This window comes from Balearica regulorum, chromosome 4 (genome assembly GCF_011004875.1).
Source record: "Balearica regulorum gibbericeps isolate bBalReg1 chromosome 4, bBalReg1.pri, whole genome shotgun sequence".
NCBI lineage: Eukaryota > Metazoa > Chordata > Aves > Gruiformes > Gruidae > Balearica > Balearica regulorum.
Window position 1 is genome coordinate 23,216,565 of NC_046187.1, and position 25,634 is coordinate 23,242,198.

Sequence of the window (25,634 nt, forward strand, 5' to 3'; positions counted from 1 at the left end):
CATGAAGCTGCCTTTGATGGATGAGAGCACCCCAAAATTCCCACTCCCACCTCAAAAGCAGAGCTGAAAGCCCTCCCCATCTTTCTTTGGTAAAATGAGGCAGGCTGGGCTTTTGATCATCAAAGTTTTCCTCTTTAGGAGGAGGAGCTGTCTAGTCATGGGTTCATTGATTCCTTGCCCAGCAGGAATGTTTGCTTGGGCACAGCCAAGCCACACCTCTGCCGACTGTAACAGGCAGTGCTCTCTCTTTTGATATACTATCAGCTGGGTTTATCAGAGCATCAACACAACCGCCTCACTCCAGGACTCGTCCCTTCTGGCCAGCTCTCCTTGCAGAGCAGGCAGGGACTGTGTAGGAGCCGAGTTCACCTCTTATTTCAAGGAATCTTAACCGCAGGTTTTAAGCTACTTATTTACTTTTTTGGCCTGTGCAGGAAGTCTGAGCTAAAAAAAAAAAGACAGAAGTATAATTACTCTGGCACGCCTGCATTCCTGCTCCAGGCTCAGGCGGGGAGGGACTCTTTCTTGTCGGAGCCAGGAAGAGGATCTGATCCCTGGAGATCATTGCCACAAACGTGTGTAACTGAAACCTGCAACCATGCTGAAACAGATATTATCAGACATGTATATCGATCCTGACCTGCTGGCAGAACTCAACGAGGAGCAGAAGCAGATCCTCTTCTTCAAGATGAGGCAGGAACAGATCAGACGGTGGGAGGAAAGAGAAGCTGCTCTGGACAAGGCTTCAGCAAAGAAGCCACTGCCGAGAAAAGGTAAGTCTCTGCCTGCTGGCTGCTTCCCCGTCTGGCACAGATCTGGCCAGGTCAGCTGCTCCCTAGAAATAGGAGGTGATGTGTCCTTAGAGTAAATTTCTTCTACCAGGGACACATCATAGTCGTATTTCCAAACCGAACTAAACCTACCTGCAATGGAGTAGTTTTGGCCAGGTATGCAATGGTTTTACTCCCTGGCCCAGACTCTCTGACCTTGACCAAATTGTTCAATTCCCCTAGCTGAGAAGACAGGGCTTACTTGCCCCCAGGAGATGCATTTCTAAGTTTCCCACTAAATGGAGCCTCTGAATCTGTCTATAAAATAACCATGGACTTGAACATCTGTCCCGGAGCACCAGATCTGCAGGGGGATTCCTGTTGTGCCTTTAGACCTGAAGTCCCCTTGCCAGGATCACACAGCACGCTGGCTGCTAGGAAGATAGCACTCTTCTCCCAGCTCTCCCCCGCATGCTCTGTTTGTGGGTGGTTCACCCTCACACAGTTTGGGGAGGGCAGTGGCAAGGAATTAAAGCAAGAAAGGAAACAGTGATGAGTCTTCTCGCTTGCCCCCAGACTCAGAAATGCCTCCTTCACTGACCTGGTTTCAGTACTGTGAAACAAAATGGGAGGTGCGCACTGGCCAGCCGAGCTTTCCCCACGTACAGCTGCTTTTGGGGAGGCTCTGCCACCACCAGCAGCCAGGGCACAGCAGGCAGGACACAGGCCCTGCACAGAGCCACCGGGCAAACAGCGCTTGCCAACCAGCTGCTACTTTTCCAGCCAACGGGAAGTCAGTGACATGGAAGCTCGGCGCTGACAACGACATCTGGGTCTGGGTGATGGGCGAGCATCCTTCAGATAAATCGTATGCGGCCATCTGTGAAGAGATCCAGGCACAAAGGGCAAAGCAGTTAGCGAGAGAGAAAGGCAAGGAGGACAGGTAAGCACCCTTCAGCTCTAAGACTCTGTGGGCAGACACGGAGGAGAGGGCATTTCTAGGCACCCAAAGGCTGGAGTCTTTCTCTGTAGGGGTTGTGGTTACCACTGTCACACTCGACTTGCAGGTCAAAGGCACAGGCTTTCTGTGAGTACGCACAACGCTGGCAGAGACCAGCTCCGGCCAGAGGCTTGCCCTGGCTCATCGAGCCTCCTGTGACACAGCTCCTGCGCGGTACCCTCTGTAGACCACAGGAAATGCCAACTGTGCTGTTGCAGCAGGTGGTGACTTTGGATTGCACTGATTCACCGATTGGTGCCTGTGTACAGCAGGAGGACAGTTACTCACCACAAGTCATTAATTTAATTATTCTACCTACCTGATTTGGAGATGTGATAGCTGCCTGCACACACGTTGCTTCATTGCAGCAGTGCTCTGCTCATGTGCAGCTTCCTCACAAGATGCTTAGAGAGCAGTGACTATGTTCTCTCTCTCTTGCATTTCAGAGGGCCTGACTCTTCTGTAACACGGTCTCTACATCCACAACCAGGAGTCCTGGGTGAGACAGATCTTCATGGGAATACAAAATGTACTGTGGAGGAAAAGAAGGAAGGTGGGAGAAAAACTGCTGCTGCTACAACAGGGAAAAGCCAGGAGCTCACAAAGGTAGTTTTCCCCCTTTTCTCCGTAACTATCAGAAACGTGTGCTTTGAGATCTAGGAACTGCAGCAAATCCTGGTTGTTGTAAATAGAAATCTGAAGAAAAAAAGGCAGCTAACTGTTCAGGCTTTTCTTCTGTAGTCAGAGAAGAAGCCGTGCTGTTATATCCTTCCTTAGGACTTGGGAGGTCCGAGTGCTATTCTCAGCTGCGATAGAGCTGCTCTGTAAGGATGGATAAGTTACTCTGGATTCCTTTGCTTCCATTTTCTGTGGGTAAAAGAAAGGTCGCAGTACTTTCCCTCCTGCTCTGTGGCTGGTTTGGATGGCTTTTGGAGCAAAACTGGGGAGGCTATCTCAGGATCTGTACATGCAAGGCCATAGCCCTCAGACAAATACTTGTATAAAAGAACAGATGAAGATAATTTTACCAGCATCCTGTGACATGCATATTTTAGGTAGTTCTTTTTTCTTGGTCTTCTAAAATAGTTAGAAAATAGCTTATGACCTGGACAGCACAGAAAGAACTCCAAATGCAGTAACTGCAGTGTCTGCTTTGCTGTGGTGTTTCAATACTGAAATATTTTTTCCAGCAATAAATACATTTTTACTTTTTAACTGGCTACAAAAGGCCATTTGCAGACAACTGAGAAAAAGATGATTTAAATTAACTACTTATGCAACCAAGGTTGAACAGAAGGAACAGAACACCATGCCAATTTAATGGGAGAAGTCCAATCTCATTCAGCAGAGTTTTCATTCAGGCTTTTGCTGCTAGCTTCTATGAGTTTACATTCACTTATTACACAGCCACTCCGTATTTCAGTATAAAAAGCATGATAACTGAAGGCTGGGTTTTGGCAAAGCACCTCTCCCACTGCTACCAAAATACTGAAGGGAATTTGGAGCGGCTGTCTCCTTTATCCAAAGCCTCTGAGTCACACAGGGTTTTTCTTAGCACTGTTTGCTGAAGTTGAGCAATTATGTGGGAGGTTGGTTTTTTTTTTTTTTCTTTCTCAAAGGAAGCTATTAGTCACAGCTAACCAAAAAAAAAAAAAAAAGGCAAAAAACCCCCAAACCAAAAATACAACCACCACCACCAAAAAAAAAAAAAAACCTCCTTCCAGTCTTGTGCATAGAAATAGAGGGCAGTTGTATGTTTTACTTTTGTTTTCTGACATTGTATTATTAGTAATTTTTCCCAGGTTTCTGGGGCTTTTGCTATTAGAAGGAGGGATCCAGACCAAAGCACCCTGTTGCATTTTTGAGGCCTGGAGAGGGTTTTTTTCCTCACCTCCCTCGTTAAAGTGCTTTCTCCGAGACCTAGTCCCCATTTAACCTGGGTGATCCAGGCATCGTGCTTTTGTCTGGTGCACCGGACGGATAAGAAAACAAGCGGCTTCACACACATTTGAAGTTCCTAGTTTCCCATCAAGGAGAGGGAAATTGGAAAGCCATGTTCATATTAAATATTAGCCAAGTGGTGATGAAGATAAAACAAAGCATGTCCTTAGTAAGCAGTGTGGTACGGTTAACTCATTGCTCACTGTGCCGTGGGAGGCAGTCTGGGTCCAACGTGCAGGTGGGTGGGTGTTTGCTCAAAGACGAGTCTAACTGTTCGTCTTCAAATGCAGGTCTCAGCTAGCGGGTAGCTAGACTGGTTTGCAGGGAAGAGTGAACATGAGATATGCAGGTAGTTGGGTCAGTTTGACGAGCAGGCGTTTGCAGCACCCCAGCCACAGCAGCAAACGAGCTCAGGCAGGTAAAGCTGTGGACAGCACGTTCTGCTAGGGCTTGCTTTGGAGAGAAGGGACTGCTCCCTGGGAGGACTTGGGAGCATTGCTTAGCAAATCTAGGCAGGCTTACGACAATCCGTACACCCTTGAGTTCTCCTTCTGTGGCATATTAGGCCTAATATGATGAAAAAACCCAATGCTTTTCAGAGGAGGCTGGAAAAATTTGTTAACGTAAATGTCACGTCACTGTTTCTGCATTAAACACCTCCATTAAAAAAAGAGCAATGGTCCTAATGCCACATTTATTTCTCACTGCTCTTTTCCTCCACCCAGAGGGAAACCAGAGATGTTCACCAGATGCTGGCAGACTGCCACATGAGGAAGCGGGACTTCCAACAGGTACGTGGCAACCTAGGATGCTCCTAACACATTGAATGGGGCCCACACTTTACCCTAGAGTCCCAGTCAGCCTCAGAGCCTCATCTGACCCAGCCTGTTTTCCCTTACTTCCTCTGTTGTCACCTGCAGTAAAGACAGAGGGTCTGTACATTGTTGAAATCACAGGGACTTAGAGTAAAAAATGGAGTTCTAAGTATTTCAAGGATAGTAAAAAGCAGGGTTAAAACTAGCCTGGGACAAAGCTGAACATACTGGTTTTTCACAGATGAAGGAAGCACAGAAGAGAAATTCAGGAGAAGAGACCACAGCCCCCCAGAAGGCAGTACCACAAAGCCACCCCAGCTCAGAGAGCCAGAGGACGCTGCAGAAATCGGATGAGAATGAGCCTGAATGGCAGGAATCCTGTAAGATCTTTCGATGACCTTTTCCTATGGGGCTTGAGAAATCCTAGGGATCTGTGGGTTCATCTCAATCCTTCTCCTGCCACCCTGGAACTGAATAATCGGCCAGTGGGTGCAGAGTACTGCCAAGAAATACAATGCTGTATTATCAGAAATACTTCTGAGTCCACGCAGCATTGAGACTAGAACTGGGCAGGGAAATGGAACATTTTTCCTACAGATACTGTATTAAAACAAAAAACAAATAGGAACCACATGAGTATAGCCAGGATAATTAATTTTAAACTAGAAGCTGGCCTTTTGTAGGCCTTTGCAGTAACCATTGGTCTTGAGGATAATGGGTGACAGGGACTAACTAAAAAGGGCTTCCCTGTCATCTAAGCACGATCCCACTTAAGCAGAGCCCTGCTGCACTGTCTCATGTAATGAATCCCAACGATAGGAAGGAAAACGGCAAACAGTATGCAACTTGCAGTAGCATCTATCACTCCTGCCAAATACTTCCTGAAGGAGAACCTGATATTTTTTTTCCCCAGTTCCTCCCCTGCTTCTCAGTAGATGGCAATGCTGTACTATCAGTTGTTTCCACTTCAGGCCGGGGGTTTTATTTTTCTTAGTGATAAAAAAAAATGAAGTTGATTACAAAAGCAAGGAAAGAACTAGCCTCACTCAGACTGACCAGAGAGCTGGTTACTCCTACAGACTCCAGGTTAAGCTGGATCTAGACAATCAAGGCAGTTTTACAGAAAAAACAAGCAAACAAACAAAACCAACCCAACAAAAAGACCCAAACAAACAAACGAGTCAAGTTCTCCACTTTCTGTAACAGTTTCAGCAAGACTCCCTCCCACCCTCGAAAAATGATCAGCACTTTCAAATCCTTCAAAGGATTGATTTAGGGTCATTTCAGCATCTTTTATTCCATACACCACCACCCCCCCGCGAACTCACATGAAAGGCACTACAGAAATCTATGTCTGAACCAGGAGTCAGCATCAAAAACAAGTAGACCCTAAGTACAAAGGGACCTGATGTCCAGAAAAAAACCCCAGATTTTTAGTCTCTTGAAGGAATACAAACTGGACCCTGTTAAGCAGCAGATGCCCCAAAGTGATGGGAGATGTGTGGCAAATGGTCTCATAATTGAGTGCCTCTTTTACCTTGTGAAACGGGTTATTCTTCCACTTCATCAAGCAGGAAGATAGCCAAAGGGCAGCAAGCTTAAAACTTGCCTGCTTGTTCGCTCCTGTAGGACTCCTTTTTTGTTCCAGTGCGGAAATCCAAGGCAGCAGATGAGAAGAGACGCTCCCTTGCACGGCAAGCCAGGGATGACTACAGGAGGCTTTCGCTGCAGGGCATCCACAGAGGGAAGCAGGCAGATATTTCCAAGGGTGCTACAGCAAGGGATCGGCGACCACTCCAATATCCACCTCTCCCCCCCAAGCCTAAACTTCTACCTCCTGTGATGGCAAATGGGAGAGCGATTAGGTAAGGAAACCCCCATGCACTGTGGAGGGGAGAAGAGATGAGATTCTTCTGCTCTAGCGTGGGATGGTTGAGATGGGAATGGTTAGCTCTCCTCACGTGGCGGAGACACCCCACAGGGAAAAACACAGAGCCTAGGCTATATTCCAGCCTAGGGTGTGATGAGGCTTCTTTGTTAACCCTGGTGGGTAACAGGTTTATTGAGTAGAGCATCCTAAGCCTAGAGTGCATACAGCCTCTATGCAAGGTGTCCACTGAAAACCATAATATTGCTGACAGCTGCACTAGTGTAAGCCTTCTGTTTAGGGCTGTTCTTAACATCCTGAACAAAAGGTCAAGTCCTGTCAAGAACTCAAAAGCTATTGTTTGAACTTAATACACAAACCATGGTCTTTTCTAACAGGAAAGAGGGAATCCAGAGGACAATCTCCAATTCCAGCGAAGAAAGCATCATCAAGTGGTTCAAAGAAGAGCAATTCCCTCTTCGAGCTGGCTATCAGAAAGCCACGGACACCATAGCGCCTTGGTTCCACGGTGAGTCCTGAGTATTTCTGCCCCAACCCAACTCTCTAAGGAGTTGTTTCTGTTAACATGGCTGCTGCCACAGGCTGGGCCTGGGAACGTTTCAAAGGTGGCTGGGTTTTTTATTTGAAATATCTATGAATGCAGTTTAAATTTCTTCAGCATTATGACAAAGGGCAAGCTAAAGTGTTAGAACAGAGGCCAGATCTTCAAAATACCCTGTACCTCTGTGCCACCCTGTACTGAATGCATGGTCACCCTGGTAACTGTTTGAACCAGGGTGAGAGAGATTTGGGCACACCTCATCCTACTCATCCTTGGCTCCAGGTCATTCTCCCTCCATACGTGCTCATCATTCATCACCTTTCCATCCCATATCCAATGGGTCATCATGATCCTATCCATCTCCATTGCTTTGGAAACCCCTTAAATCCGAGACTGCAGCAACGAAAGCGTTATCCTCTTGTAACTGGGCTTTCAATGCTTGTATGGCTTTCTGACGGGACCTATGATCACTGTCTGCACAGCACTGCTATACTGGAACCAACATACTACACACTGCAATGCCATTCTCTCTCATAACACAGAAACTGTCCTTTTGAGCCCTGCACATTTATCATTCATAACTGGCCGAGTCTGGAACAGTTAACATAAAGTACAGTTAGCACGAGGCCACAGTCTGTTACTAGCAGACTCTTCCTGGGCTACTGGGCAAGAAAAGAATGCAAGGGATAGAAGTGCCATGGATCGGTTTCAGAGCAGTAAAGCAGATTTCTTGTGAGAACTGTTCCATCCAGGCCTGCACAAATGCTTTTCTCCTTTCAGTTTTGTGTTTTGGTTTTGAACAGGTATCCTAACCTCCAAGAAAGCAGAAGAGCTTCTGAATAAAACAGCACCGGGGAGTTTTCTGATCCGGCTCAGTGAGAAAATCAAAGGCTATGTGCTCTCCTATCGGTCTGTGGAAGGATGTAAACACTTCCTCATTGATGCCTCCAGTGATTCCTACAGCTTCCTTGGAGTGGACCAGCTACAACATTCAACACTGGCAGACCTTGTAGACTACCACAAGGTAAACTTCTAGCAATGCCTTCATTAACTATTTGATTGCCTCAGGACATTTCAAAATAAGAAATAATAGATTCATTTGTTTTAAAGTAGGTAACTAGACCAATTTTAGCTGCTGTTGGGTGTCCTTTGTGCTGCTCCAGAAGGGTATGCCAGCCTGATGGGTACATCTCAGGTGACCTAACACATCTCAAACATTTTAGACCTGACTGTCTCCCCCCTCAAGTGTGCAGAACACCTTGCACACAGGGCTTAAGGTACTTACACACTACTTAGTAGAAATGCTGGTAAGGTGAGAGGTGGCAGCATACTCATGCAGACTCCTTTTTTTTTTTATTCTCTCTCTGGTTCTGGGGTCCCAGCAAGCTGGGTAAGCAGAAAATCCGGCTTGCCTCCAGCTTCAGCATGAAAGAGAACAAGGTATCTTTATAATCTCAAAGCAGGCAAGGTATGATACTGAGCAAAGATAAAAAATAGAAGGGAAGAAAGAAGGTTGGCAGGTTCTTGCAACAATATCAGCAGTGTTTACTAGCACTGACTACAGTTACATGGGCTCCAAGAAAGACCAGATGGATTGTTCATTACTTTACTGTGTGATCCGCCCAAGGACAGGACAATCATTTTGCCTAAAGTTTATTTAAAATCCATGTTTCTTTTAATAAAGTGCCTAGCCTAATGCAGACATGGCTAAACAAAACTGGACATGAGGAAAATATCTATCTTCATTTGCTATATGGAGCTCTGCCTGGGCTACCTGAACTTTCTTCTTGCATGGGTTTCACAGTTCAGGCTGAAATTGTTGAAAGCAGGAGCTATACAACTATTGGTACCAGAGCCACAGGATTTAAAGCTTGACTGTGCATATCTATATTAGACAGAGTCATTCCCACAGTCTGCAAAGAATCCTACAGAGCCCCTGCACTGCAGCAGATGTGGGCAGAGTAAACCCACTCTGCTGAAGTGCCCTAGTGGGTTCTGCTTATCACCCACCGGGTGACCACGGAAGAAGGCAAGTTCCCACTGTGTATCTGCTGCTAGAGTAGAGAACAAGATGGGAAGCAGAGACTGTACTGTCAGGGAATTCCCTTGTTAGAACAGGGCTTGCCTGAGCAGAGGGCATGTGCTCACTCCAGGATCCACCCTTGTCCCTCCTACAAGCACAGCCAGGAGCACAGTCCACAACCACCCTGTCCTGCTGACCTGCACGCTGCACAGCCCTCGCTCCAGCACTTTCTAGGCAGGGCAGCATTTCACACCATAGAAGCTGTGGTTGCCTACGAGACAAGCACAGCTCTTTCCAAGAACTGCTGGAGTCGTGTCACTGGGTTTCTGCACCAAGCAGTCACTGTTTTGTGAAGACAGAGGTCAGTTATGTGGGTCCTTCCCCAAGGGCACTGAGCTATATCACACTGTGGGATGAGCAAGTCCACACCGCAACAGAGGCAAAGAGACTGCTGTCCACCCCGTGATGTTGTGATAGGTAGGGACTGTTTGAAAGGTGGTGTTTAATCATATCCTATATCAACAGGATGAACCCATCACTTCCTTGGGGAAGGAGCTGTTGCTTTACCCATGTGGCCAAGAGGACCAGGAACCAGATTACATCTCTCTCTTTGAGTGAACCTCCTGGCCTTGCTCTGCAGCCCCATGCTTGTGTTCACAAAGACTGCGCTACAAACCAGAGCTACTGATGCTTACCTGAAACATTTGCCACAAGTGCCTCTATTTTATATCCTTCACAACGAAGCAGTGGGAGGATAAGTACTGTTGTGGGCTTATCAGCTGAGTTAAAGGATGCATCAGCCCAGCAAGCTGCAAGCACCTGGGTGTATCTGTCTCACACAATGGAGTGAATGAGGTGATGAAGTAATCAGTTGAACAGGGAGATGCTGCCATGTATTTTCAGTGGGTTCTTTTGCAGATTTCCTGGGGGACTTCTGTATTTGAGCTGCCTTTTGTTGTTGAATGCAAGGTTGCGTGCCATCTGGGAAACAGATTAGTATCTACAGTTGAATGAGATCATACCTTCCAGAAGGCACAAAATAACTTGGAGAGGTGAATTGGTCTTGATATAGTAATTTGCATAATATGAAGCTTAATCCTGTAAAATGCTGTGCCCTTGGAATTAAGGATGTCCAAGCCAAACATCCAAGCAAACCCTTAGTGCCTTTCAGCAAAAGGTGTTCTCTGTGAAGAGAGATTTTCATGAAAAGTGCATTTTTTTTTAACTCCTTTAGCCTCTGAATATAGTAACTCACTCTTTCACCTGTATTTAAATCCTACACTGGCCTTTCTGCACATAGATGGATTAACCTTTTGAAAGGAAAAGGAGAAGGGATACAAGAATTTATATGAAAAACTACCACATGCACAGAGCCTAAACAAATGTAAGAAGCAACACCTATATCAGTATTAGTACAGTTTACAGAAGTGTGTTTGCCAGTAAAGAATGCTGTTTTCCAAAATGGAGCTATTTATTGCAAGTTGTGTCCAGATTACTGAGATGCATCTGGTGTAAACTTTAACATAAAACTTGTTCTTTCAATGTAATGTTCTCTCCTTGTATCTGTTACACTGCTCTCTAAATAGTTAATTCAGAATATTGGAGGAGAGGTGGGACAGAATTGCGTAACAAATTAATCCTCACCCAGATTCACCTCATGTTGTTGCACGTGACAAACTGTACAGCTGAGGGTTGTGGTGCGAATCTGCTAACATCATTTTTTAGAGATGCGATCCTCAAATAGTGAACAAGAGTTGATCTTGTTTCAGTTGTTTACCTGCTCCCTTCTTTCTGTTGGACCAGGGCTACTCTGCTTAACTTGAGGAAGCAGTCAAAAACTTCAGCCTTCTATTGATCTGCATTTTGCAGAATACAGATTAAAAGAAATTGTTGTAATCATCTGGTCTTAAAATTTACAGCTATGCTGACAGATGGTTTCCATACAAGGAAAGATGGGATAACTGCACTCCAGTTACAGCAGGTTTAACTTGCTAGAGATAAAACCTTACTGTAAAGTGACATTCTGAAAGTAACAAGACTCTGGCAGGGCAAATGACCTAAGGAGCTTCTTGAGCACTGTATCACATGTGTCAAAGAGATATTTTCAACATAATCTGCATCAGTCATGAGAGGGGGTGCTAGATTATTTGTAGGGGGGGGGGGGAATCTCTCCTTCCCTCTTCATGAACTGTTTCTTGTGAAGAATATGGCCAAAATGAAAGGTCGTTCAGAGATCCTTGAGAAAAGTTAACATCTGTTCTCATGTGAAGAGCATGCCAAAGCTGTTTTTCTGCTGGAGACAGATCACAAAGTGTTTTGTATACCTATGGGCTGGTAAAGAGAGGAGACAAAGTCTCCTTTAAAAAGGCAGTTTGAGAGGCAGGGTGTTGACTTGCAGAAATAAGGTGCAGGTTGATCTGTCATGGACACAGCAAGACTGCAGGACGTTATCAGTTTTAGCTCCAAATCTATAGTGGAACTCCTCAGGGTTTGACCTGCTGACCAGGGGATGGGTAGCTTCACATACCTTTATAGTATACCTACTTATTTGCAAATGTTGGCTCACTAGAGCCCAGGGAAAGCCACTATCAGTGTTCACACCTACCTCACATGTTTGAGAATGACTCTTTTTTTTAAAGACTCCCAGCTTCACTTTGCTGCGAGGGAAGAAACCTGAAGTTTTATACCTACACATTTAGACTACTGCACTGACTGCAAAGGAACAGATGCCCTTGCCAGATCAGATGCCCTCCAGACCAGGTCTTCTATTGCTCTGAAATCTAGTTACCCTGAAAGTCTGTGGAGCAAGGATGACTTGCAGTGGTCGGGAATCAAGGGTGCTGGCTTGTCTTGGGGAGCTTCTCTGTAGAATCTTTCTTTTTTCAAGGGATGCTGTGCAAGGATTACAAGAATAATCACATTTGAAAATTGCTTGCTGGAATTCATGACACCTGGAAGGATATGGAAATTTGTTTTGCCCCATGCCTCTATGCCTTTAGCCAGAGCATGCAACAGTCGTCAAAAATTAAAGCAAGGAGTCCCCATACAGCCTCCCCATCTACACAGGGTGATCCCTCTTCCCTCCCCAACTGAGATCCAGTCAGTTGCCATCCTGAGAAAGATCACAAGCTGTTTCTGGGACAAGGAAGGTAGAGAGCTGCCTGGCAAAAGCTATGGTTCTGTTGGCTGCTCTCTTTGGATTCCACCTTTTTCTAAGTGGTCTGAAGAACCTGTTACAGCTCCACTTGGCTTCTAGAAACGTAGCTAACAGCAGCTTCCCGTTCTCATGTTGTTCTTCACCTCTCTTATCAGTGCAGTCTCCACCTTTAAGAGAGCCCTGCCAGACTTCTGCTGTGATTAGATTCTCCTGCACATCACTGAGGTGGCCAATGACTGCGGGCTGGCTCTCTCCATCATTGATTCAATCTCACCTCTTGCCAAACTGGCTTCTGCAGCCAAGGAACAGGACCTACAAAGACAGTATTATTCCTGGCAGGAGGAACAGCATCTCTGTGGAAAAGGACATGCAAGAGAATCACAAAGGTGCTATTTAAAAATATAACTTGTGAAACTCTGATAGGGGTGGGATCATTTGTTTGCTAAGGTACCCAAAGTAACAAAGTGTTGAATTTACAGGTGTCCAGTGCTTAGAATTAGAGACTAATGTAGGTTTGAAGGGACCTCTGGAGATCATCTGGTCTAGACCTGCCCTACAAGTGTGGCCAACCTCAAAGTTCCATTAAGTTGCTGAGGGCTTAGGGAAACCTAAGGGAAGATAACCAAAGAACATCATGGAAATAGTTACGGCTCAGCTTGAGGCAGGTTATGATTATGAAACTTTAATAATATACATCACCCAGTTTCAAATTCAGGTTAAGTGGGACTGTAGAAACAACTATCACCTTGGAGCAGCTCAGTTACTATAGCTGTCATATGCATTCAACAAGCCATGCCCGTCTCCTCCTACTGCATATTTGTAAAGTTACTCCATCAAAACAAAGCCCTTTATAAACAATTTATCATATATTCTGGGAATGCAAAAATTCTTTGGAGGACCTACTGGAGTTATTGCTGAAGTTTTTATGGTAAAAGTGATCTATTTGGGGGTTGGGTTTTTTAAGCATACAGAGTTTCCATTCTTTTTGTACTTTTGCAGTGGTTTTGGACATTTGGTGATTTGTAATGGAAGTGCAGTGCAGATCATTTGCATCCAACAAAAGATAAACACATGTAAACATGTGTCAAGGGAGAAGGTACTTACAGTAGCATGGTCTCTGTCTGCAGATTCTGCATGCAATAAGCGCTCTTCCTACTACACAGTGGCATGGCAGTGTTTTATTCATTGTTCAGTGCCATCTTGCATATTTCTTCCCCCAGCTTTTACAAGCCAAAAACCAAATTAGAATCTGGTTTCAGACTGCCTGGAATTAATCTGAAGCTATAAAACAAAGAGACCGCTCGGAGAAACAGTTTTTAGGTAAACAAATGGGATTTCCAAGCTCACGCAGTTTTTGTTGACTAGTATATAGTAAAATGATAAACAGCAGTCAGCATTAAAAGAAAGTGCTTTATAAGAGCAGTAACTAACTCATGCTTTCAACAGTCTTGGGCTATTGAAAAAAAAATCTATTAAGAAGGGGACTAATTTTTAGGATGCACCTATAATTATCAGAAGATTGCAGGGTCCAGTAATCCATCAGAAAAATTTATTTTGTTAATTACAAAAAGCTTGCTATGCCCTCGGCAAGATTGTAGATTTGGTTTAGAAGGAATACTTTGGTATAAAGTCAGAAAGTGTTCATCAATTTTGGTATCTGACATTCAGACTTTAAAGCCTCCTGCTAAATCAGTACTGCAAGTTGATAGGTATTTCCTTTTCTTCAGCATTGTAAAGTTTCTGCCTTCCAGCACCCAGGCTGTGTACAAAAATCACTTAATTTATCTGAACCCAGTTCTCATCCACAGGAATCACAGATCTGTAGAGCATTTTCCAAGTGTTGGAAGGCTGTACTATTTCCTAGTAAGGCTAGCAGTAGAAAACCTGAAGTATGACATAATAATTCCCAAGCAAAACCAACTTCATTTAAAAATAAATCTTGCGATACTTACAGTATTCTAAAGCAGAAATATACCATCTGATTCATGTAATACAGACATGGCTCATTGCTTTTGGTCCACTGTCCACAGAAGACAACAAACGCTACCCTCCAGCATTTTTGAAACATCATACTTGACCAGTAGGGCTTTCCCTTTTGGAATTTTAGAAAGCACTTTCTGAGATGCCTCTTGTCTCTGAATGAACCAGAAATACCCTGTTAGTGCACTGCTGCTGTCCCCCCACCCCAGCCCCTGAAGGGAAAAAGATTTTTGGTCACTCCAGCTTAACCATTGTTAACAATCAGATGTGCTTCTCAGAGCAGGAGCTCTGTACTTATTCAAAAATAGCCCTTTTCAGATATGTCAGGTTAGATATAGGCAATAACTCATTATTATTGGCCAACCAAAGGGTCAATCTTTTAAATAACTGTAGACATTATAAACATTTCAGTGGAAGAGCACATCCGTTTGTTATTGTGAATACCACACTGGCATTTATGTAATGTTCATTGTCTCTGTGACCTTAAATCTCATCAAGTGTTCAAGTCTCCCCCAGAAGCAAGTGCTGAACAGTCAGGCTAAAGGAGTGCTTAAAAGCCCTACTACAAAAAAAAAAACAAACCCAAAACCAACGCCAGAAGAAGGGAGGAAAAGCACTTTCTCTCATCTTCTTTTGCTGCCATCCTGCTGGAATCTCCATCCTCTTTCAGACTCATACTGTCTTTTCTTGTTAGAAACTCTTTTCCAAAACACCCTACAGTCCAATTCAGAGGCTTTTTGCCTCCCTTTCTGGCTTCATGTCTTCTTACTGCTCACTTTCTGTCTGTGCAAATGTGTCTCAATCTCTTGCTTGAAAACAAGCATCCCGAGCTGGCTATGAGAAGCCTCGTTCATGGCCTTGGACTGCATGCACATTTTGTATTGCTCTGGGGTCAGCTCATCTGGACATTGCTTTTCATGCCACAGGTGGAAGAGACCCCTGACAGGTGTTCGGATCACGATGAGGTTGCTGTGAAGGTATTTCCGGTATAGATGTACATCTTCACCACCCCAGCCTTTAATGTCCAGATCAAAGCCACCTGACACAAACAAAATCCAAAATAAAACTAGAAATATATACTAGCAAACTCAATGCTATTAATTGCACTACAGCTGTTCTCTGGCTCCAGTCAGCCCTTTAAACCAGCCATACTTTCTGCCAACATCAAAGTGTCCAAATTTCTTAGCTTCAAATCTTTCATTATCAGACAAAATTGCTTTATTTATACTGAGCAGGGCTTAGGTACTGGTAACTTCTATGGCACCTAGGAATAGTCTGAACATCTATCCAGAGCACTGCTGCAAATTAGAGACAGACACACTGGCCAAGGAAAGGGAAGTTGATCACAATTTTCTATGTTTCAGTAAAAAGGCAGAGGTATTGGAGTATATTTTTCTTACCTATGTTGATAAAATCAGATCTGTACTGGCAAGTCATCCCAAAACCAAAGTCTCTCCAAAATCCAGTTTCTTTTTTAATAATCTGCATTGAGGGAAAGGAAAATTTATATGGCAGCAGAAGTGCTTTCCATGTGAACAGCAGCAAACTCCCTGAATGTGGTCAGAAATAGAGGCAACTGCCCTTTTATTCTTCCCCACATAAATCCATGGCTGGTCCTGGACCAGTTTTTGTAGATACCCATTGTATGTTTCTGCCCCAAAAGAACAGCCATGTCATTAGCTATCATGGATAAACCCCTTGATCTGGAACAATCAGGTTTCACTCCACTCCTGCTGTTGTAGACCAAGTGGAGCAATATCACGTCACTCTCTGGAGTTTGGTTTTTCACAGGCAAAACATCCTCCAAAATTGTTAGTTTCTTGGGGATTCAAATCTGACTTAAGAAACACACTGGCAAACCAGGGAAGCCAGACTCTGCTGTAAAGCAGATGGTGGCATCTCAATTGTGGACCACAAGAGCTCCGGAAGAAAACAGTGGTTCTAATCTGATCACACAACTGACAGCTTTTTGATTACCTTAATTTTGACAAAAATTAGGAAAGTGGTAAGAATAGTTTCCCATTGCAGAACTGCTAAATCCAGCTAAAATTGAAGTCCAGAACTGTTAGGTGGTAGATACATATCCCATAAAAGCCTTTGTAATAACGAACATGCTGTCTACACTACTGAGACGGACCATGACAACATTATGTATTACGGGTAGAAAATCAGAGCAGAGAGAAACCATGGCTATCATTTTCAAAAGCAGATATCCAAGTATAGAACCCTAAGGTGATAATTCATGTGTGTGAGTGACCTAACCCAGTCTGGTGAGACATCCAAGAGTTTCAAGGGAGTGGGACAGGTATTTGAATCCTCTAAGCAAGTCAGCAGTACTTCACTCTTGAAGGTGTGTTTACAAACCTACCCCTTAGCAGCTATTTTTTGAAAACTTTGGCTTCACTTGCGACAAAGTTACAGAAAATGAGGAGACAGATTTTCCATTTCTGCATTTACAAATCCCAGCATTTCCTTTACCAAAAAATCCTCTTCCAAAATAGTCTCTCCTGATTTCTTGCTCATGCCTCCCCTTTTTGTTCATAACCCTTGTCACTTCAATGGCTTCTTTTTTTTTATTTTACTGCTCACGTTACTCTCCTTTCTTTTCTCATTTCTCCTTTCCTTGAAAAAATCAAGCCACTGAAGAAGCCAATTAAAAGGAAACAAGATTGTATCTGTCAGGTCTGCACTGTAATAAGAAATCTCCATAACGATGCCCTTACAGCAATCTACTCGTATGCATTAGCATTATTATTTCCCATTAGTGCAAGTGGCTGCTGCTGCACAAATCAAATTCTTTCAAAGATTTCTGAAGGCTTTTTTTTTTTTTCTCAGCACCCCGAGTACCAGGACAGAGAGCTAACACTAATGGCATAGATCTGGCCTCATGACTAGGAATTAATGTGGGCTGAAAATATAAAAATCTACATCAAAATGAGATTGGCAGTACTTCTTTAAATCAAGAAGCTTTTCTGACATAAGCATCACATTTTATGATTCAAATATTAGCTACAAATATTTGCACAATCCTGACAACATACTTTGTGGAATTTATGCTAGCTTGAGAGCTAAACTCTATTTCATTTCCTAAACACAGTGCTTACAAGCCTGAGGATCCCTGATGGGCTCTCACCAGAGAGAGAAGAGCTAACATGAATCCCATGGTATTCTCAGAACAAGTTTCCTCTGAGGAAAAAAACCACAGTGAACCTCTCATCTGCATGCTCTGCTTCTTCCTCACAACAGCTTCCTCCTCATCAAGGAGATTCACCTGGGTTTAACTACATGTTTTAATCATATGCCTTATGGCAACGTTTTTAAAAATAACGCTTTGTTCTGACACCAAAAATATGCAGGTGAGATGGAAATCAGTGAAGTTATGCGGTGTTACATCAGTGCCAGATTAAAGCCAGAAGGGACAGCTCCAAGCATGTCATTTGACTGAGATAACGTCGTACACTTCAGAAACACACTGTCTGCTCGCAGGCAGTTTAATCATGAACTGTGGGATGGGAAAAGCCACTGTAGGTGTTCAAGTAAGTGGGGGAATAACTGTGACAGCCTTTGGAATTCTGTTTTCACTGACTCATCTACGGATATCTATGCTTTTTACAAATGTCAGCTCTTCAAGATGCAATCAAAGAAACAATAAGAGCAAGATCAGGGACTTTTACCACAAGACAGCACACCACGGAGGAATTGTTCACTAATTAGCAAATCCCTTCTGGTAGAGAAGCAGACGTGGTTTAAATTCTTAGGTTCCATGTATAAAACATCAAACAAGGGTTAAAATAAATGGTACCAAGATACGTTCCTGTGAAGCTTAACTGCAGAACTCACAGTAAGGTGACTGCAGTAGTTAATTTTGTCTGTGTGGTAGTCACTGTGCACAAGGAATAGGGAAATGCTACCCAAGAGCACATACAGCTTTAAAAAAATGCTTTGTCCAAATAAAAGCAGGCATTCAGAGAAGCATGTACTTACCAGCTGCTGTTCTAAAGATGGGATGGAATCATGGTGGCCATAAATTATACTGGGATTATACTGGCTGAAGAGAACAGGATAAAACACCTTCTTCCCTGGAAATGACAATGGGATTTGGTTTTTTTTAAGCTGTATAAAATACACTTCTCTCTCTTACAAGATGCTGGCCAGGCCAGACCAAATCCAGACAAAGTCACACAAGTTTTGGACTGAGCCTATGTTTTTTGATGAGAATGCGAGGATATAATTAAGAAAAAGATCCTGTTCCAGAAATGCCAGGTGCTGAAGGGAACAAATTCAATCACAGTGGGAGCAGGAGTGTTAAAACCTTTCAAAAGCCAACCAGCAATGGAATTTTTATACATGTCTTAATTAGTTCTCTAAGTTTCAAGAATGATTTACAGCAGCTTCATTACCAATTCAAAGGCAAGAATACTCTGGTGAAGGCTGTTACATAATGGGTAAAAATCTGTTGAAAGACAATGCATTTCATGAGTAGCAGTACCTGGCTGTGTGTTCAGTCTACAGGAGTTCAGGAATTCAGCTGTGAAGTATATGTCCACGTCGCAAAAAAAGAGAACAACATTGTTTCCTTTCCAAAATCGAGCACCGACATCTAATCCTTTGCCCCTGGAAAATTCTTCATTCAACTGGATGAACGTGAAGTTCTTGAAGTTGGCTGACCTAGAAGGAAAATATTCAGCAACTTACCCTTTCCTTCCAGCTCTTAATACAAGTTGGGGCAGGAACCCAATATGAAACAATTAACCTAGAAATCTGTAGTATCACAGTTCTGAGAGCAGTTTGAGGGAAGAGATGTTCTCTGAGTCTTGAGGAGATTTCCACTATGTCCACATTCAGAGCTTGACCTGTGTACTCCTAAGGTAGCATTCTTGTCACAGACATTCTCTGGGCAGACCTCACAAAAATCCCAACAATGCTTAGATGGACAAAAACATTTTTAGTAGGCAAAAATAAAATACATGTGGACCTATTACTGTATCTATACAAGGGTCTTCTTCCCACGTGGAGATGATAGCAAAAGGCTACACTGCCACATGATCTTGACAAACACAGCTATGCAAGCGAACACAATACAACAGACCTGGCCAAAAGCATCTAATTCCTGTGTGCTCTACTGAAATTGTTTGCACCTGCCTTTAGAAGTCAACTTTCAGTCCGAGCAGTTAAAGCCACTTTCAAAAGCACTAAAGAAATTAACAGCACGGAAAAAAAAAAAAAAAAGCTGCACTGAGGTAAATGCAGTAAAATCTGCTTTGTGGTTCAACATCATAAAAACACAGATATGGGACTGTCAGTGTAACACCATTTTTATCTGGTACAAAGGAAAGACAGACATTTTCTCCAATGCACTGTGGAACTTTTTGGCACAACTACGAGATTGGACAGCTATCTAGTCTCCAATTTATGGTACAATCACTGTGTGTATGAACAGCACACATCAGATACTCAGGTACTTACTTGGAGGTATTTTCAAGTATCGATTTGACTTCATTCATTTGTTCTTTTCCAAAGTAAACTACAGTGAGGTGAATTCTCCCATCCTGCTGAATGCCCATTTCCCTAGAGAAGAGAGACAGATTTGTGAGTAGTCCCAGAAGTTAGCTTTCTTCAATAACCTACACCCACTGGAGAAGGCAGAGTAGGGTGAACCTTGGAAGGCACTCCTGAGGGCATGATTCATTGACAGAGATCCTTGTCCTGACAAAGGAGCTCACTGCCTCTGTTAGATGGGACAGAAAATTTGTCTTTCAGGCAGATTAGGAAAAAACCGTCTAAGTGATGTTCGTTATATTAACAGGAGGACACTGTTAAAAGAGGCCATCCAGCCCCAGGAAGAATGATCAGGCAGGCAGTAACTCCATCACTTAGGAGAATATGAGAAGGGGGGTTTTAAAGAAGCGATACATACCCTACTTCTTAACCTTGATTTTTTGTAACAGATATTCCAGACTTCAGATCTTTGGCATTTTGTTAAGAAACATTTACTAAAATCTAAGTATCAACTGGAGATCAAACCAGAAGCCTAAGGGTAGGACTAATCTGAACTAATGGTAGACACCATGCCTCACTTGTACAAGGTTTAGTCAGCAAGAGTTCATCTATAATCCGCAGAGAGATCAGCATGACCAGAGGGTGATTTCTCCCATCCTAAACCAAGCATCTATCAGATGGCTAATTTAGACAAGGAGCCTATTTTTAGATGGCTGTAATTGGGCAAAACAAATCCCATTGTAAGAGTCAGTATCTGTTGCTAACAAAGTCTTTCCTGGGCAGCTATTTAAAGCTACATGTCTAGTTAAAATCTCTCTCCAAACATCATCTCTGTGCTGAAAAATAAAAGTAGTTTAAAAGTAACTACCCTGAAAGTTCAAACATATTTCCTTCTCGCCTCTTATTGCCTTAATCTTTTCTCTAATAGGGCCTGGCAAAGCATCTTGGGGCACTAATTCCCTTTTTTCTTAGAAATGTTCCTTTGCAACTAATGGCGTGAAATTCTTATGTTGCCACAGTCGAGTGTACCCCAACAAAACAGACTGAGACACGTAAGCCAGGTACATGCAAATCATAAACCCTGATGACTGGAATATAACTGCTTTTACTGCTAATCACAATGCATTAAGCAGCCAAATGCCTTTCAGTCTCTGTAATCTTAAAAATTACTTTAGTGGCACAATGAAATGTTAAGTAAAAGTAGCATGATTTTTACTGAGTTGAGGCCTTGATAACTCCTGAAGTTGCATCTTACTTTCCGAGTAAGAAAAAGCAAAGGCAGCACTGGAATGGAAACCCACCTGAAATTCTGCATGAATTGCCGAAATTTGCTGGCTCTCTTGGCCAACGGCACAATGACATTAATAAGTGTGTCAGCCATATTGACATTTTCATTTTTCACTTTCATTACAGGACCAAATGGCCGGAATAAAACAATCTTCCTGAACTGATGTTTTGTGTCTCCTTTGAAAGTCAGCTCATACAACGTGCCTTTGTCTTTTTCTGTGCGGTAGATCCCTGCATGAAAACAAGAGAGGAGATTTTGGATTAAAGCTGGGCTCCTGGGGGAAAAAAAAAAGGATACAGTCTTCATGTATCACGACTAAGCTGAAAAGGCAGCGGAGGCATGAGATATTAACTTTTAAACCAGTATGCAGTCGACCGTCGTTTGTAGGAGGCTGTCACTCTGGCAGGGACACAGCCCTGGGTTGCAGGAGCTATTTGGTATTCTCGCAGGCACATTCCTAGGCTTGGCTGAGTTACAAACCCCTGAAGGTTACCAATTGCTCACACTTAGTATAACCCAGCAGACACACTGTCCTTATTTTTCAGACTGTTCCAATTGCACACTGCAGACATGCATGATAATGGTGATGCAGAGAGACTGCAAAAGGCAGCCTGCCTCTCTGCCATATGAGTGATTAGGCCATCTCCCAGAAAAGCAGTTTCCTGATGGGCACATTAATTTTCTCCTTTCTGGGAGATTCTCTGGAAAGTCCCCTAATAAAACTACACAACCAGGCCCCAGCAGCCATCAACTTCACCCATGGCAAGTCAGGACATAATTCTCCTGTTGCTCAACTCTCAAGAGACTTTTCTTTGTGTCAGTGATGCCCACTCCTGGGCGAGTAATGGTCTGCAAGGGTGACACTGTGGAGTTTGTCAGAGGCTAGACCCAGGCCACAGTCCTGGAGACTGCATTAGACAATCTCCAAGGATATTTAATTCACACAAGCATGTATTGATTTCCTGTATGGAGTGAACTTTTAACATACTCGATGGGTGAAGTTGGTCCCGTGCTGAGGGCTGCATGAACTATAAAAGTTTTGGTCATGCCCCACTGAAACACTGTTCTGATACCTTAACTGAGATAAAGTTAGCAAAAAGGCTATAGATTTTACCCACTCTAAATCACACTTCAGTCCCTACAGTGCATACTGAAATGAAGTTTTTTCATAGTTTCATAGGTTTAAGAAGGAATAATTAAATGTTAATTCTAACTACTTGTAAAGCCACTGTAAATACCCTAACAACTTCATCAGTAGAAGAGTATAATTGCATTGCCTTCCACCTCTTGCAGAAACTCAAGAGACAAGGAAAACATGTCTGGAAGAAAACTCCTCCACTTGTTTATTCTTTTTTTCTCCCTATCTGGCTATGAAGAACAGTTTGACCAAAATAATGCCTTTTTTTTTTTTTTTAAATCTTAGTCATTCCCTGATGTGTAGCATTGCTGTGCGTCTGACCCACAGACTGTCAGCTCTGTCTGTATTTCTTGTGAAGGTCTGGGTCAAAAGTTTCTTTGAACACCAAAGTGACATAAGCTCTTCATCTTGTATTGTAGCTTTTACATTAGTATGTCCAGAACTTCCAAAAGATTAATGAGGTGTGATTTTATCTGGCCAGAGTTCTGTGGACTGTCTTATCTTCACTGTCATTGGGTAAATGTTTTAATCGTAATGAACACTTCAGTTGGTTAATACTATATGCAGATTTACTGATCTGTTACCCACTTCGTGTTTTATTTTTAATATATGCTGATTCAACAAATGTTCCAATACTCCCTCAAGCATAGCAGATGAATCTAGTGAGATAGCAGCTGCATCATTCTTTTACTGCCAATCTTTTAAAGCTTTGCCCTTGACTCTCCCTAGCTTTCTCTATATAGTCTGCCCAAGGTGCAGACCACGAACTGCATTTGTTAATGAACTTGAGCCTGCACTTGGGATCACCTAATAGTGCCTGCATTTCCTCCTCCTAGTGGCCAGAGAATGGAAATCCGGGCCTTTGAATTCTGCTCACCCATTTATTCTCACAGAAGGCCTGCTGATCATCCGAGCGTGTGGCTGGGTGCACTCATTTATTCAGGCAGTTTTTGAACACAGGTCTTGCCAAGGAAGTTTGTGTTGTGGAACGTTAAGGTAGCCTTTTGACATTAAGCTAAAAAAAAATCTAAATAAAATCTGATTTGCATTTTCTATAGAGAGAAATAGATAGGACTGTTCCACATGTTTGACATAATGCACTGACATTTTTCATAATAACAAAGATCTAATTAAATTAACCAATTTAATAATATCTACCACACAACATCTCAAAGTCTTTGCTTCTACATCCTTTTCTACCACAGTGAAGAAACAATGACATCACAAATATGACTTCCCCAGAGATATGTACTACATTTGTAGAATAAAGAAAGCTTTCCCAAATAAGCAAGAAGCACCTTAAAGCAGAATTCACGCTGTGACTCAAGGGGTCCCTCCTAGTGCTATACACACATCAACAGAGGCTGCTTCTAACCTGCAGTTTTGTTCTTGTTCAGAACTTCTACTACAGCTAAAAACAAGCACCTTAGGTGAAGGCAAGGTTCCCTTGGGCAAGATGGTAATCCAATAATTTATAATCCTAACATTTTATCTTTAAGAGAATGATATGCAAGCAATTAAATATGGTTATTCTTGATGCACATTTGAACTATGTTTTCCTTTTGAAGCATCTTCTTTCCTTTTTTTAAGCATCTTCATTTTAGAAGCAGAGAACAAAGTGATTTGCTCAAGGTCAGGCAGTGAGCCTTGGAAATAAGCCTGAATGTCTTGAGTCAGTCTGGGGACTCACCTAGCAGAACATCCTGCCTTTCACAAGGTTCTTCCATTTCTGAAGGCACGACTTCATTCACGTCATCAGGACTATTTACGTGATTCAGAAAGATACATCAAGCAGCCTCAATTGTAAAAGTTGAGCTACGAGGAGGGGGAAAAAGTAGTCTCAAAAAAGTAAAACAAAAATCCTTTTCCTGAAAAGGTTGCTACTGAAACGAAAGCCTGGATGTTCACTATGGATAAAAGAAGGTTAATTGATCATCTATTGCTCCCATTACAGCAGCTATGTTTCAGAATATGCACCATTCCTTTCAGAGGCAGGGACAAAAGTCAAAGCCTTTGGAATCCCAATGTAAAAAAGTGAATAGGAGCTTTGGGTCAGCAGAGAAACTGACCCTAAATTGAAGGAAAAGGACAAGTGAGAAGCAAAAATAGACCTGGGCTGAAGGATTGACTAAAGAGCAGTAAGTGTCCAGTCTTCAGAGCAGCAGTTCCCAGGGCTCTCTGAAGTAATGAAAAATACCTGATCTCTATTCAGCAGGGCAGGCAAACAAGTTTCAGAGATCTACATGGAACTGGTAACTAGCGAACAGCCACACAACTTTAACAAAAGGCTGTTGAGTGGATGACAATTTTAGCCTCAGTTCCACAGAGCATAGGTTTCAGGTCTTCCACTGTTGATAGAAACACTCCCTGGACCCATGCTCATTACTTATATTCTGTTAGATGTCCTAGGAACCACTATTAGGATTTATCAGCATTCATTGTCCCCAGTTTAACTCAATATTACAGTGGTCTTCCCACTTCACATGCAGTAAAACACAGCATCTTATCCTTTGAGGAAGAGCATCATCCTTTCTCCCAATAAGCTTCCAGGGCAAAACTGCAGCAGGTAGGCCACCACCAGCAGCTGCCAATTTGAGAAAGCAGAGCTACTCCTTCTCATTTGTCTCTGAGACCTTACTTAAAAGTCCAGTCACTAGACAGCCACGTACTTCAGGTGGGAAAACTTACGATACAGCATATTTGACAGTGCTACGGCAGAGCATTTCTGAAGCAATCCAGGGATTTTCTGGAACTGTTCCTGTTGGGAATGAGTATCACCAGACAGTGGTTACATTCACTTTTGGAACACACTGCTCGGGCTTGTCAGACTCTCCAAATTATTATCTCCGTCTTTGAGAATATGAATGACTTCCAAATCTGTTCAGCTCTGCTGCCATTTATATAAATTAATGATCAAACCTGTTATACTGCTCACTGAGCAACTGGCTTTCTATTGGAAACAGGGCAGTCCTTTGCCTGCTTATAAAACACAGAAATTCCTGATCTTTTCTACATTGTTTCTTACTGACTCCTCATGGCAGAAAACCAGTGAACTTGGTATAGAAGTGGGAGGAATAAGGGGGAGAGGGGAGGATTATAGCAGCTGAACCAACCCAAGTGCCTTCGTGAAGAGAGAAGCAGAGCAGAGCAGCAGCCAGATGGCTATGTTTCAGGCCCCAGGGAGAAGGTGTGGTTCTCTTGGTTTTGAATAAGAAAAAATGGAAAATTCCACCATGTGTCAGCTATTACTCCTGGAAGGAGAACTGTCTGAGAATCCTATCCAAATTTCACGTAACAGCAAATCTGCTGAGAAGTTTAGTTCAGATGTAAGGTACTAGGGTCACAGTCTAATTCCCACGCACAAGTGGTTCTGTCTAGAAACTGCAGAGGATGCAACACTTTTATTTTAAGAGATCCCAGCCACGGAGACAAAACATTTCTCCTTAAATGTAAGAAGTGTTTGAAGAAGCATTTTTCCTCTGCAAAGACAAGAATAAAGGCATGAAATGGAAAAGAGGACAAGACACAGACCCTAATCAAATTTATTGTGCCACACCACCCCCCTGCCTGCTGGCATATGTTAGCAATGAACTA

General features: G+C 43.0%; 2 protein-coding genes and 1 long non-coding RNA gene across 4 annotated transcripts in view; 1 reads left to right on the forward strand and 2 right to left on the reverse strand.

Moving 5' to 3' along the window:
- Positions 1-598: 598 nt before the first annotated feature.
- On the forward strand, positions 599-13,372 carry SH2D4A (SH2 domain containing 4A). Its single transcript, XM_010308255.2, has 9 exons — positions 599-773; positions 1,554-1,713; positions 2,217-2,376; positions 4,437-4,502; positions 4,768-4,906; positions 6,175-6,391; positions 6,792-6,922; positions 7,759-7,979; positions 9,504-13,372. Exons 1-9 carry the CDS (start codon positions 599-601, stop codon positions 9,594-9,596), a joined length of 1,362 nt encoding a protein of 453 aa, XP_010306557.2. The 3' UTR covers positions 9,597-13,372.
- On the reverse strand, positions 767-11,882 carry LOC142601690 (uncharacterized). Its single transcript, XR_012835256.1, has 3 exons — positions 11,767-11,882; positions 2,090-2,302; positions 767-1,650 (listed from the first exon to the last, which is right to left on the reverse strand). It is a non-coding gene; the product is annotated as an uncharacterized LOC142601690 (long non-coding RNA).
- Positions 13,373-13,486: 114 nt separating the features above from the next.
- Positions 13,487-25,634, reverse strand: part of CSGALNACT1 (chondroitin sulfate N-acetylgalactosaminyltransferase 1) — a 45,773-nt gene continuing 33,625 nt past the window's right edge. For both annotated transcript variants that reach the window (XM_075751437.1, XM_010308254.2), the window contains exons 6-11: positions 20,916-21,132; positions 19,582-19,683; positions 18,605-18,783; positions 18,100-18,194; positions 15,516-15,597; positions 13,487-15,154 (exon numbers count right to left, since the gene is read on the reverse strand). In XM_075751437.1, coding sequence (XP_075607552.1) covers positions 14,871-15,154; positions 15,516-15,597; positions 18,100-18,194; positions 18,605-18,783; positions 19,582-19,683; positions 20,916-21,132 — 959 coding nt within the window. In that variant the 3' untranslated portion in view covers positions 13,487-14,870. The remainder of the gene's footprint in view (positions 15,155-15,515; positions 15,598-18,099; positions 18,195-18,604; positions 18,784-19,581; positions 19,684-20,915; positions 21,133-25,634) is intronic.

What these genes read in the sequence shown, in the direction of transcription:
- SH2D4A (XM_010308255.2), top strand. Translation starts at nt 599, where the DNA reads ATGCTGAAACAGATATTATCAGACATGTATATCGATCCTGACCTGCTG. An exon ending in GCCTGAATGGCAGGAATCCT is followed by an intron (nt 4,907 to 6,174) that starts GTAAGATCTTTC and finishes TTTTTGTTCCAG; the next exon opens with TGCGGAAATCCAAGGCAGCA. An exon ending in ACCTTGTAGACTACCACAAG is followed by an intron (nt 7,980 to 9,503) that starts GTAAACTTCTAG and finishes CTATATCAACAG; the next exon opens with GATGAACCCATCACTTCCTT.